This window comes from Polistes dominula, unplaced genomic scaffold, assembly GCF_049000335.1.
Source record: "Polistes dominula isolate Pdom_NZ unplaced genomic scaffold, Pdom_raw_medaka contig_11, whole genome shotgun sequence".
Taxonomy (NCBI): Eukaryota; Metazoa; Arthropoda; class Insecta; order Hymenoptera; family Vespidae; genus Polistes; species Polistes dominula.
Window position 1 is genome coordinate 3,768,869 of NW_028301154.1, and position 14,379 is coordinate 3,783,247.

The following is a 14,379-nucleotide window of genomic DNA, read 5'->3' on the forward strand; positions in this document are numbered from 1 at the left end:
GTATGTAAGTACATACGTGTGTGTATTCACGAAGGTATACAAACTATCGAGACGTTAATCATAATAAACAATTCTCAAGGGTATAGGATAGTTAATGGTTCAATTTAGTTTAGTTAGAATTATCATCAAGCTTACACAACACACATAAGCAATTATCATTTTTATCAAACATAATTAATACATATAAATAAATACAAATATATATATATACAGGGTGATCGGTAACTGGTAGTACAATCGAGAAGACGGTCAGTAGAATATTTCGGAAGAGTTCGTAGGTTTTTTCCAAAAAATCCTAATCAAATTGTACTAATCAATCTATTATATTATTATAGTATATTACAGTTAAATCAATTGATTATCTTCTTAAAATAATTAATTATATTATAAAAAAATACAACTAATTTTTTTTTTTTTTTTTTTTTTGAAATAAATATCCTGAACATTTAAATGATAATATTGAAATAATTATTGTTTCAGGTTTTACCCTGTTTTTCAAGAAATTCAACGAACGGTACTCCCAAATTAACAGATGGTTGTAAAAGCGAAAAATTATGCAACGGTAATAATACAGTTCAAGAAAGTCTATTACCAAGTCAGAGTATTAGAGTACAGGTGGCACAAAATTGTGAGATGATTACCTTGAACCCAACAACGACGACTACTTCAAAGGATCACGATCAGGATCGTCGTTCGAGCACGTCCAAGGATTTGGATGATGCTAATCTATAAAACAAATCCTCCTTTTTGTTCGGTAGATGTGATTTTCGAATTCTGGGTTCGTATATATATTCACCATACACATACAAACATACAAAAACACATTTAATAAATAAAACAATATATATATATATGTATTTATTAAATTAGATATTTATATGCAGGATCATATTTCAAACTTAAATAATCAAATTTCAAAAGGTTTCATTTACAAGTTTTACAAAATTTGCTTCGTTGCATAGTTATTAAATAATTTTCAATACGTAAAATGATCAACTATGTATTTCCCATCAAAGTACCCAAATATGGTCATTATGGTTCGATCATGTTTACTTTCGAGTATACGTAAATTGCATAATTTATGCATTTTCATCTTTCATTAATTTTCAATATTTTCTTTTCGTTTCATCATCATTGAAGAATTTTTCTAACAATGATTTTTTTTTTTTTTAATGTGAAACATTTGTTAAAGAACTTTTCATTACTTTTGGATTTTGTTCTACTATTCTGTTCTATTTTGTTCTCTTTGATCTCGTTTATTTTCTTATTTCGTTTCTCTAGTTTCCTCCCAACTCAAATGGTTTTCTATTTATTTGACTTGTGTTTCTTTAATAGCATTTCACAGGTTTTCTTCTTTCTTTAAATGGGTGGGTGGGGGGGGGGGGGTAGGAGGAGGAGGAGGAGGAGGAGGAGGAAGAGGTTGGTTGGAATTTTTAGTAGATCTTAAAACTGTGATCGGTTTGATTGTCATGAGATTTCTCACGGAAGGCGAGCTTTGTTATTTTCTTTTTCTTAATTTCTTTTATTTTATTGTTCTCATTCCTGATTTACACACCGAATTCGCTTGAATTTGTCTAATAACATTTTATTGTGTTATCCATTAATTTTTTTCTTTTTTATTTAATATTAGTGAATCACAATTTAGTTGATATTTTGAATTTTGATTAAATCTTCCTACGGTTTGAGTTTTTTTATTCATTAAACTTACGTTACAGTTTACAGTCGATTTTATTTCCTTTGTATTTTCTTTCCTTTTTATAACAACATTTAACAATTCTTAATTTCCTTTATAATTTTATTGGACGGTTTATATTGTCAAATGTCGTCGTTAATTGTTTCGTTAAAATCACGAGAGATTTTTAGTCGTCATGTGTGTGTGTGTGTGTGTGTATATAATGCAAAATGTTTGAAATGCGTTCAAATGCAATTATAATTACATTACGCGTTTCATTTGTTATTCTTATTTTTTTTTTTTATTTTATTATTTATTCGCTCGTTTTTAATCTTCCCCCCCCCCCCCTCTTTTCACAGACAAATCATCATCACACATTAACCATTTGATTTCTCTTTTCTTTTTTTTCCCCCCCTTGACTTTTAAAACCATTCAATTACTTTTTTTTACAATGAGTGGACCATTTCTAACAGCAATCTCGTAATTCCTGAATTTATTGAAAGACATTAACCCCCTTTTTTTCTAGCCATTGAAATTATCTATGATATATATTACGTTCACCTAGTTTTCATCTCATCTTTATATCTCTTTTTGTTTTTTGTTTTTTTTTTTTTTCAAATCGTTTGTGAAAGTTTGTTTCTTTTTTTTTTTTGCTCAATAAATTAACAAAAAAAAAGAAAAAAAGATTAAACCTAACGGGGCAGGGGAGAGAGAGAGGGGGGGGGAAATTGTTAGGAAAATTTCTTCATTGGTAGAAACTACGAGAAGGGGGCGGGGAGGGAGGGAGGGGGTATGGATAGGAGTTAGAGAATAGGGGATGGGAATTATCGATAAAACGATAGATAGTTGAAACGTGGTCACATTTCACGCCATATATGTAGTTAAAGACTTATCGTCTTTATAGCACCACTATCGGACCAGCCAAAGGATTACCCATGGGAACCATATCTAAATCCCTTTCAACGATTTCCCATTTAACCTTTTCACGAATTTACTTGACTCTTTAGTCAATGATTTGAACTACTTTCAATGAAATTGTTGAATTATTTTTGAATGTTTATTCAGTTTTACCACAAAACTCACATATTACTACCAACTTGTTCAATGTTTTTTTTTTTTTTTTTTTTTTTTTTTACGATATTTGTTTTTTCATATTTTTTCTATTATTTTGTTTATTTTGTTTAATTTTTTTCTTCTATTTCTTTTTACCTCATTTTCTTTTTTCTTTTTTTTTTTTTTAACTCATATTTCATTTTACGAATTTACACGATTTTCTTTTTTTTTTTTTTTTTCCTTTTTATTTCTAACTACGGTACAATTATTGTACTTCGTACAAATTGTTCGCAATTATTTTTTGTTACTTTTTTTTTCTCTCCTTCTCTCTCTCTCTCTCTCTCTCTCTCTCTTATTTTTTCTTTTCTTCTTTTTTTTTTCTGTTACATTTAAAAATTTTAATTTAAGAGCACAAGCGATTGCACGAATGCAAAGTGAATTCCAGATAGGATTATTTGCGTGTGTGTGAGTATGTGTGTGAGTGTGGTGTGTGTGTTATTGCGAATATTAAGTTTTATGTTGAAATAGTTGTTATTGATATTTTCTAAGAAAAATCATTGTCTTTAAGTGAATAACAATTATGCTAATTTTCTGTTATGCGTTTCAAAAATTCTATCTACAGGGTGGGTCACCACATTTTACCACCTTGATTTACGTTTTTATTATTACGCGTAGCAGACAATGTTTCACATGCAGTTGAATGGCTTTAAAAGGGGCTCATACTGATGGTACTTTTTTTTTTAAATGGAATCATATAATTTTTATTGCATCATCTGATGCTCTTTCATATTAATTACAAAAAAAGTATTAACCTATTTATGTAAAAAAAATTATTACTTTAGGAGATATTTTAATTTTTGTCTATTTAACAAAAAGGTTCAATATGGCGACGACCATTTGCATCAGAACACTTTCTGAATCGAGAAATTAATGACTCATTAACGTTTCTTAATGTATCTTATGTTATTTCCTTGCATTCATTGACGATACGATCCCTTATATTGGCCATTGTAGTCGGAGGCTCAGCGTAAACTTTATTTTTTAAATAGCCCCATAAGAATAAGTCGAGGGGCGTTAGATCTGGTGACCTAGCCGGAAAATGAAAAAGTTGTCTTTTTGAGTGAGAGCCCAATTACAAAATTCTAAACGTTTATAACAGTCATTTGCGGTCAGTTCTTGAACCTTTGATACATGATATGAATGGTATTTGTGCTTTCTCAGTATGCGTAAAATGCTTTTGCGACTAATTCCAGCTTGTCTTTCGATTTCGCGAGAGCTAACGGATGGATTTATCGTAACTGCGGCTAACACTTCCCAAATCGTTGGATAGAACGGGGTGGGCCCATTCATTTTTTCCGGCTAGGTCACCAGATCTAACGTCCCTCGACTTATTCTTATGGGGCTATTTAAAAAATAAAGCTTACGTTGAGCCTCCGACTACAATGGCCAATATAAGGGATCGTATCGTCAATGAATGCAAGGAAATAACATAAGATACATTAAGAAACGTTAATGAGTCATTAATTTTTCGATTCAGAAAGTGTTCTGATGCAAATGGTCGTCGCCACATTGAACCTTTTTTGTAAATAGACATAAACATTAAAATATCTCCTAAAGTAATAATTTTTTTACATAAATAGGTTAATACTTTTTTTTGTAAATAATATGAAAGAGCATCAGATGATGCAATAAAAAATATATGATTCCATTTAAAAAAAAAACATTAATGACCTTCATATGTCCTTGACACGTCCACCTAAAAAAAAGAAGTACCATCAGTATGAGCCCCTTTTAAAGCCATTCAACTCCATGTAAAACATTGTCTGCTACGCGTAATAATAAAAACGTAAATCAAGGTGGTAAAATGTGGTGACCCATCCTGTATATGTGTGTATATTTTTTTGTTTTTGTTTTTTTTTTTTTAGTATAAATAAAACACGTGTTCTCGAGAATTCGTTCGTTTTATTAAAAACTAATTTTGTACGAAGTCAAGGACGAACTGCAGGACGAAAAAGCATCTGATAGTAATTGATATTCAATTTTACGTTCGATCGAACCTACGTTATGCGTTTACGATTTTCAATTATCGAGAAGGCTAAAGATTTTTCGTTAAAAAAAAAAAAAAAAAAAAAGAAACCTGACAAATTTCAAAAAGAAATTCAATTTAACAACAATTGCTATCTGCCCCTAATTAATATTAATTAATATATATTTATTATATAAAATGCAATAATAAATTATAATTAAAAATTATAATGCAATATAATATTAAATAATGAAATATTTATTTACACCATAGATGTATGGATAAACTTTTTGTTTTTTTTATTTTTTTATGCTATAATAAAAACACAATCATAAAGAACAAATATTTATTATTTTTATATTTCATTGAATTTGAATAGACGAACAAATTTCTATATTATTTATCAAAAAAAAAAAAAAAAATGAAAAAAAGAATGCATAATTTATGAGGGTATAATTTTTTTGTTTATTTTTTAAAAATAAATTCTAATATATTCAGAAATTTACCATTGAATCTATGGATTATTGTGATTGCATAGTAACATACATACACACACACATCCATATATATATATATATATACATATATAGTACATATATACGTTTGCTTATATGAATTGAAAGCATTTAAATAAAACCTCACGAATATCTTCGTTATTTATGATCTTATCACGAAGAAAAATACCTTAGGGAGAACTCGAGAAGGTACTCGTCAATTTCATTCTTTTCAAGATGAACTAACGTTAAAGGGAGAAGAAATAAAAGGGCCAGAGTTTCTAAAGGTGGGTTAGAAAGTACAGGAAGAAGTCGTCTAGTGTGGCGGACACCTGAGGTTTTTCGGAAATAAAACTAATTGGATTGTTCAGAAAGTCATTTTGTTTTATTTTTGTGAAAATAAAGACAATTTTTGTTTCGAGGTTAAAATTAGGATTGTCGAGTAGGCGTTTAAATAGTTTAAATTTGATAATTTTAAACTCTCAACGATTTCACGTGTTGTTATTTGCCAATTTGCATAAACTAATTTCAAAAATTGTATCAAGAAAAAAACGACATTACTTTTCGAACAACCTAATAAAAACTATTTGGAAAAATGAAACCACCTATGGTGGTCCTATTGGAAGAAAAAAAAGAATAGTAAATTTTTCGTAAATTTTCTTCTGCCTTGTTTCCTTTTCTTTTCTTTTCTTTTCTTTTCTTTTCTTTTCTTGTCTTTTCTGTTCTTTTCTATTTTTTTCTATTTTTTATCTTACATTTTTAATTATTTTTCCCCTCATCCTATATTTCACTTATTTTTCGCATAATTAAATATTTTCTTTTACGTTTAAAACGATGGGACGTAAAAAAGGAAAAAGAAAAAAATATTGCCCCTTTTTTTTCCAGTTTTTGTTCTTGTCTTTTTCTTTTTCTTTTTTTTTTTTGAATCAAGTGTTTTTGTTAATTGGTACGTCGTTAATTAGCAAAAAGAAAAAAAAACCTATCATTGAGTCAAAGTTGATGAAGAATAAAAAAGAAATTGCAATTTTTGTTCCCGTTTTAATCTTTGTTTTATTTTCGCAGTTATTTTTTAAATAATTTGGTTAAAATTAAATATATATATATATATATATATTTCTCTTTTCAAACACACTACATGCTATTAATTTCTTATATCGATTAAAAGAAAATAATAATAATAATAATAATAATAATAATATATTTTAATATAATTGTCATGATATTATTCTCAAAAACTACCTGTGACATTTTAGATTTTTATTAAAACGTTTCATTCTTTAATTAATTTTTTCTTTTTCCCTCATGTTCTGTCCTGAACAAAAAAATAAAAAAAAATAAAAATTAGCGCGAATTTATTCAAGTAGTATAGTACGGTCTTGACAAGTTTAGATCCTAAAATAAGAGAATTAAAAAGTAGGAAAAGAAAGAAAAGTAATTTTTTAATTAGAATTTTATTATACAATGAAATAATATACATATATATATATATTATTTATATTGTATTATAAAATTCTAAATTTTAAACTGTAAAATTGTACATAAAAAATTGTATTTATATTATACAATAATATTATATTATATTATAATAATATAATATAAATATAAATATAATATAATTATATATATATATATTATTTTTTTATTTAATTATTAAAATATATTTATAAAATAATATATTTTATCATATTTTAAAATTAATTATATTTAATAATATTTTATTAAATACTCTTTAAAATTATTATATTTTATAATAATATATTTTATATATTATTTTATGAATATAATTAAATATATAATATACATGTATGAAAAAAATATTATGTAACCAGATACATGATACAATCCGTAGCATTTATTTTCTTTTTAATTTCTTTATTTTTTTCTAGTTATATAATAAATATGGGAGTACAAATTTCCTAAAGTTACGATTGGAAATGGATCACCCTGTATATATTGGTGTATGCATACGAAACTAGGAGTTCGTGATATTTACGTCTTGTAAATATAAACATCCGAAGTCTCTAAATTCACTTGACGTTGCACACGTTTCTTATTCTTTCCGAATATATATGTACATATAGATATATCCATATGTGTATGTGTATATATATATATATGTATTTAAGATTGCGCACGAAATATGCCACCGAATCGTTCCTTCCTTGAAATTATTGATGAAATATTTCTTAGAAATGCGTACATTTTCCTCTTTTTTTTTTTTTATTTATTTCATTCAATATTGTACGTGTGTGTTTGTGTGTATATGTGTGATACAAAGTTATAGGAAGTTATAGTAATGATTTAGGGTGGTTATCGAATGAACTCCACATGCTGTTATATAAAATAAATAATATTATTTCGTTTTTGAAATTATTCTATAGATTATATTTGAAATTTATTATATTTTATTTTATTTTTTAATTACATTATTAACAATTATTTTTTTTTCCAAATAATATATATATATATATATATATTTAATAATCTTTAATAATAATAATAATAATAATAATTTAGAACAAATTAAAATAAAAAAAGAAAACAACGAAATAATGGAAACGAACAAATAGAATTGATAAAAAATCAAATTAAAAAATACGACGATGCATAAATATTAGTTTCGTATAAATCGTGTTAAGTTATTTTGTGTTTTTGTTTTTTTTTTTTTTAACGACAGTGTTCCTCATAATGAAGATTGTTATTGACTCATGGTTGAAAACAGGTTTATTCGATTTTAGTTATAACTATGTGTTTCATGTGTGTGCATGTGTTATGTCGTTGACAATGAAATGGTTTCTCGAAAACAGCAATACGAACGAATAATTAAATTCTATTTGCTGGATATTTCACTATACATGGAACGATATGTATTTTATATATATATATATATATATGTATACATACACTATATGTATAAAATGTCCTTGTATTAGTGTGGTAGGGTCCCCATCGAAAGGATTTACATATCGATACGTATCGAACATCTCTCCAAAGGTATAATTTAATTTTCATGTACATATGTCATATACAGAGGAAAAACAGTACTCAAAACATAGGATGATCCATTCCTCTTCCCATTGTATATTTCACGTGCAGTAACAAATTCGTGTATTTTTATACAGTATTATTTTCATTGGAAACATTTCTACTATCAATTTTACTATAATAATACATTATTTTCAATAATTAAAAAATTTATTTAAGAATTTAATTTGTTTTTATGTTTTGTTAATGATACCTCACTGTTATACGATTAACGGTACACCTTTCATTTTCAAGATTAATAATGAAGAAAATTCATATTTTCATTCGTAATATTATTACATTTAATAACATGTATTTTTATTCATAATTAAAAAATTACAATTCTTGCAATAATAATAATATTTGTTTTGAGATTGAAACAACAATTCATATTATTTCGGATTTAATTTGTAATTTTTATAAATACAAAAAGAAGTATTACTTGATAACAACTATGAAATAATATAATTATTCTAATCATAGAAATCAAATAAATAGGTTCAATTAATTCTAAATATTGTTTTGGACACCCTATACAATAGTAAGTTATATGTTTTACCATGGTGGATCGTTAAAGTTGTTAGATACGAGTCGGCTTTCTGTGAATCTCTCATTCGTAACAACGCCCTATTGCCATCCTTTATCACTGAAAGCTATCCCTTTAAGTATTCTTCTAGTATAGTCAGTAAAGTGCTCTCATGCGAAAAAAGAAGAAATTCTTCACATGTACTGGACACCTCGTGAAAAATGTTAGAAAAAGGGATGGAAAGATTGAAAATGTTCATGCTCTTTGAGGTCAGGTTGGATGGAAACATTCACCATAAAATAGGGGGGAAGACTTTTCCCTATATATGAAAATATTGTCAGAGTCTTTTCTTTTTTTTTTTTTTTTTATCCTAACGCACTTTCTTTTTTAATTTATATCAAGTAAAATTTTTCTTTTTTTTTTCTATCATTCACGAAAGTTTCAAATTTTTAAATAATTCTTGTCACATATTTTCTTTTAATATTTCAATTAATGAAATAATAATCACTATTATTATTATTATTATTATTATTATTATTATTATTATTATTATTATTATTATTATTATTATATTTAGAACAATTAATAGAAACTTTTCGTGTAATTTGTTAAAAAACAAATTGAGGTTATTCTTAGGAATAATCTTAGGAATTAGGAATATAATCTTAGGAATCTAATTCTTAGGAATAAATTAAAAAAATCTGAGGATTTATTTAATTATATTTTAAGGATGTTATAGATGTTGTTACACAATTATTTCTAAATTATTTTGTGGTATTTGCAAAAGGGTTTAACGTTTAGAGAAAACAAGATATGTCTGTATAAATTTCACGTTGGTACACAAAAGAGAGAAAGAGAGAAAGAGAGAAAGAGAGAGAGAGAGAGAGAGGAATACAATAATCTATGAAAATTTGTATTCAGAAATGGTTCCTTTATGAGGTCTTCGTAAGAACATTTACAGAAACTTACCAAGATAGAATCTATTTAGCTAGCTAAAATTAAAGGAATCGTCGAAAATACGAGCTATACGAGTTATACTTAAATTATATAAATGCGAACGAAAACATACCGGAACACATGCATATATGCACACGTACCGGGTGAGATTTTTAAAACACGTTTACCTCAAAATAATTCGATTGCTATTGGTAATAAGAAAAAGAAAAAGAAAAAGTAAAAAAAAACGAAGAAAAATATTTCAAAGGAAATTTGTTTTTCAAGTATGGATGAATTCAAAGTTTCTTTAGAATTATTTACTTTTTAATTTGACGATGTAAAAAAGAAAAAAAAAAAACAAACAAAAAGGGAAGCTAGAAAAAATGTCATCGAAATATATTTTGTTTCTATATAATATAATATAATATAATATACAGATCATAGCAATACAGTGTGTTTGTGTGTGTGTGTGTGTTATGTATTAATGGTTTTTTTTTTTTTTTACCCCAGTTAGGTATGTTTCGTTTGAATTATCGCAGGAAGGTTTAACTTTCCCCTTTTGTGATGTTTTTTTTTTGTTTTTCTTATTACATTTCTCCTTTTTTCCCCATTTCTTTTCTTTTCTTTTTCTCGTTCTTTTTCTATTCTTTCATACGAAAAATTAATGGTTGGAAGATTATTCATTGTCAAGTCAAATTGTTCTAAGTACAGGAATGTAAGTTATTTTTATTAATGCTCGGTTGTCACTTCGAATTTTTTTCTTTTTTTTTTTTGAAAAATTTCTACAAGTCAACTAAACGAGATATCTTTTGTCAGAAGAAAATTCTTTAAGCTAAGTTTACATATATGAAAGCTTGACGTATGTTCAGTCATTAAGAAAACACCATGAGGGCTTGTTTAACGGTTAAAATTTGACACATAAGAGTGGGGTACTTTGTCAACAGACTAATTTAATCATTTCTTGATCGATTTTGAACAATTTTATACAAATAATTTCAACAAATTTGTAATAAAGTCAAATGCTTCAATCAAAATGTAAAAAGATCATGGATACTGGTTATATTAAAAGAAATCGGATAAGAACAAGAAATATGGGATTGTTTATTTGAAAAAAAAAAAAAAAAAACAACAACAACAACAAAATAAAACAAGAAAAAAAAAAAGTAAAAAAGAAAAAACAATATTTCCGCGTGACAAAGCAAATAATTTCGTTAAAAGCAGTTGTAAAATCAATATCTTCTTTTAACGCGTCGATACGCAAGACAGCATTTAACTTGTTCCATGAGATACGGGTATTATATATTATACATAACTATGTGTGTGTGTGTGTGTGTTTATGTATGTTTTTGTATATGTACGTAAATATCGAGTATGAGATTGGAATTTTCGATAAAGAGTTTGCCATTTACAAGAGGTCATAGTCATACATTTCTCATTCTATGACTCTCTTTCACACATCACTTCAGGTAACTAACGATTTCCTTTTAGTATGCAAATACATAATACATATATACACAGAGGGACAGAGAGAGAGAGAGAGAGAGAGAGAGAGAGAGAAATGTATATAGAATTGTATGTAGGATAATATATAAATACACGTGAATGGTAAATATGTAATATTATTACATAGATGACTAGAGCAGGGGTATGGAGTGTAATTCCGATTTATGGATTTGTTCGACATCAAAGAAACTTTTGTTATTGATGCTGCTACATTGCTTTCTGTATAATAATCATCGTTTATTGAATGATACGAATTAATGAGAATATATGGATATGAATAATATGATTTAAATCGAATAAAGTACATTGATATAACAAAAAGAATGAAAGATTAATATTTGTGCATATAAAGGAAGAAAAGAAGAAAAAAGAAATAATATATATATATATATATATATATATATATATATATATATATATATATATATATAATAGGGAAGGAAAATATGATTAAAAGAAAAATAAAATAAGTATGATAAAGTAGAATTTGTATATTTTAACACTATTTATACTGAAAGGTGTTCAGAGACACCTTTTAAATTTTTTTAACTTTTAATCATTTTTCCACAATGAATGTTTTGACTTTACGTACAACAGTTGTAAAATTAATTCAATGATATTATTTTCTTCAAGCTCATCCTGGATCTAAAGGTCAATCCAATCTCGTGTTAAAAAAGAAAGAGAGAGTATATAAGGGTGATATATATGTATCGAAAAGAAAATACTTGCATATGTAAAGATAAATGATAGAAATACAATAAGAGGGAGAAAAAAAAAACTGAAAATATGTCTGTGTGTGTGTGTGTGTTTGTGTGAGACAGAGAAAACACTTTTGTGTACTTATAGAGAAAGAAAATATTAGGGTGTCAAATAGAAAATAATTGTGTACACAAATAAAGAGAAAGAAAGAAAGAAAATATGATGGAGTCAAATAGAAATTAATTGTGAAAAAAAAAAAGAAATAGTGGGAAAGAGAATGTGAGGGGAAAAAAAAACACTTGTGTATTTAGAGAGAGAGAAAGAGAGAGAGAAAATATGAAGATGTCAAATAGAAATTAATTGTGTATAAGAAAAAACAGAAAATAGTAAAAAAACAGAATATGAGGGTGAAAAAAAGGAAAACACTTGCTTATTTAAATAAAGAATGAAAATATGAAGATGTCAAATAGAAATTAATTGTGTTAAAAAAAAAAAAATACCGAAAGAGATAAATAGAGATAGAGATAGAGATAGAGAGAGATAGAGAGAGAGAGAGAAAATATGATAATAGAAAATATATGTGAAAGATTATGTACATTAAAGAGAAATACACGAGTTTGTTATTTAATTATACAAGTTAAATACTTGTGTATTTTAAAAAGAAAGATAATATCTATTAACCAAGAGATTATAATAGAGAGAGAAAGGGAGAGAGAGAGAGAGAGAGAGAGAAAGAGAGAAAAGGAGAGAATCAAAAAAAGGGGGAAAAAATTAAACGTTGTTTAAACGTTTCATCGAATTTTAACGAATAAATACCAAATTAAATTGTCCATAGAAATAAAACAAAAAAAAAGAAGAAAAAAAATATGATAGACGAAACTTCGATTGAGATTTTCGAATGAATGAATGAATAAATGAATGAATGAATGAAAGAATGAACGAAGTAATAAAAATAAAGAAATCTTTTGATATTTGAAAGTTAAATCGTTTACTAGAAAAATAAACGAATGTCAAATAATCAATAATAATAATAATAATAATAAGAAAAAAAAAACAAAAAGAAAGAGAGAAAGGAAGAAAAGAAAAGAATAGAAAAGAAAAGAAGAAAATAATGTTTTAGAATTGATAGTGCAATTAAGAAAGATATTAATTAACGTATCTTCGATTACAAAAGAAATATATCTAGTTTACAAATCGTCTTAAGTTTTAAATGAACAAATCGATATTACATCTAACAAAGTTTTCATTTTCTTAAAGAGAAAGTTTTTAATTACTCTCACACCTTCTTTCGTTATTACTTCTCTCCTACCTTTTTCTCTTTTTCTTTTTTATTTCATTCCTCCTTTTACTAATTTATTTATTTCCTTTTTTTTCTTCTTTTTTTTCAAATTCTATCATCTTTGTAAGTATGTATTTTCGTTTTCTTATCGTTTGAACTTACGTTAGTATGTAAATCAAAAAGTTTTACTTTAGAATCATTTTTTATCCTTAAAAACTAATTATCATTTTAATTGTAAAATATTTTTTTTTTCATTTTTTCATTCATCATCATCAACAATCATCATCATAGTCGTTGTTGTTTTATAATACTTTGATTATTTTAAATATACATTTGTTAGAAATAAATAGTAGAAATATATCAAATTTTAATTGACATTTTCTAATGATTTATTTAATAATAATAATAATAATAATAATAATAATAATATAAATAATTTTAATTTGAAAAATTAAATTAGAAAATTTAGTTTCTTTTTCTTTTCTTTTTTTTTCTATACTACACTATTACTATACTATACGTTATAGAATTTTGATATGGTCACCTTTATAAAAGCTTATAGAGCACCCTCGACATACGTATCGATTACGTTTTAATACCTTGCACTAGATACCTTTTATGGTTGGCCAATATCAGATAACTGTTAAATGGACAAGTTCCCAGCAGTATGTACGGCCCTGCTCGTTTCAGCTTAAGTTTATTATTCTCGATCATTTAACTGCTTTTATCTTAGATCAGAATCATTACCATTTATATATATATATATATATATACATAAAACCATGTATGTATATATATATAAAACTATGAACATGTTTTTTTATTACAAATTACTAAATGAAACATTTTATCTTTCAATATCTATCTAGATATTTTCCTTAATCTTTTGTAAAAAAAAGAGAAGAATGGAGGATTATTATAATATTTCAATTTTATATGAAATTACAGTATGGACAAAAAATATATATTTAAATTATGCATAATTTTTGACTCGATTATGTATTTATACAATTATTTTATATTTTATAATAATTGATAATAATAATAATAATAATAATAATAATAATAATAATAATAATAATAATAGTAATAGGTAGAAAGATATTTCATAATAATCTCTGTGAAGGGGATAGGTAAAAAAAAAACCCCTTTAGTAATTTGTGCTTG

At 25.8% G+C, this 14,379-nt stretch overlaps 1 protein-coding gene across 7 annotated transcripts in view; it reads left to right on the plus strand.

Moving 5' to 3' along the window:
- Positions 1-14,379, plus strand: part of LOC107073310 (prolactin-releasing peptide receptor) — a 60,770-nt gene that overhangs the window by 9,869 nt on the left and 36,522 nt on the right. For all 7 annotated transcript variants that reach the window (XM_089178491.1, XM_089178495.1, XM_089178490.1 and 4 more), the window contains one exon: positions 481-778. In XM_089178491.1, the coding sequence (XP_089034617.1) occupies positions 481-732 (252 nt within the window). In that variant the 3' untranslated portion in view covers positions 733-778. The remainder of the gene's footprint in view (positions 1-480; positions 779-14,379) is intronic.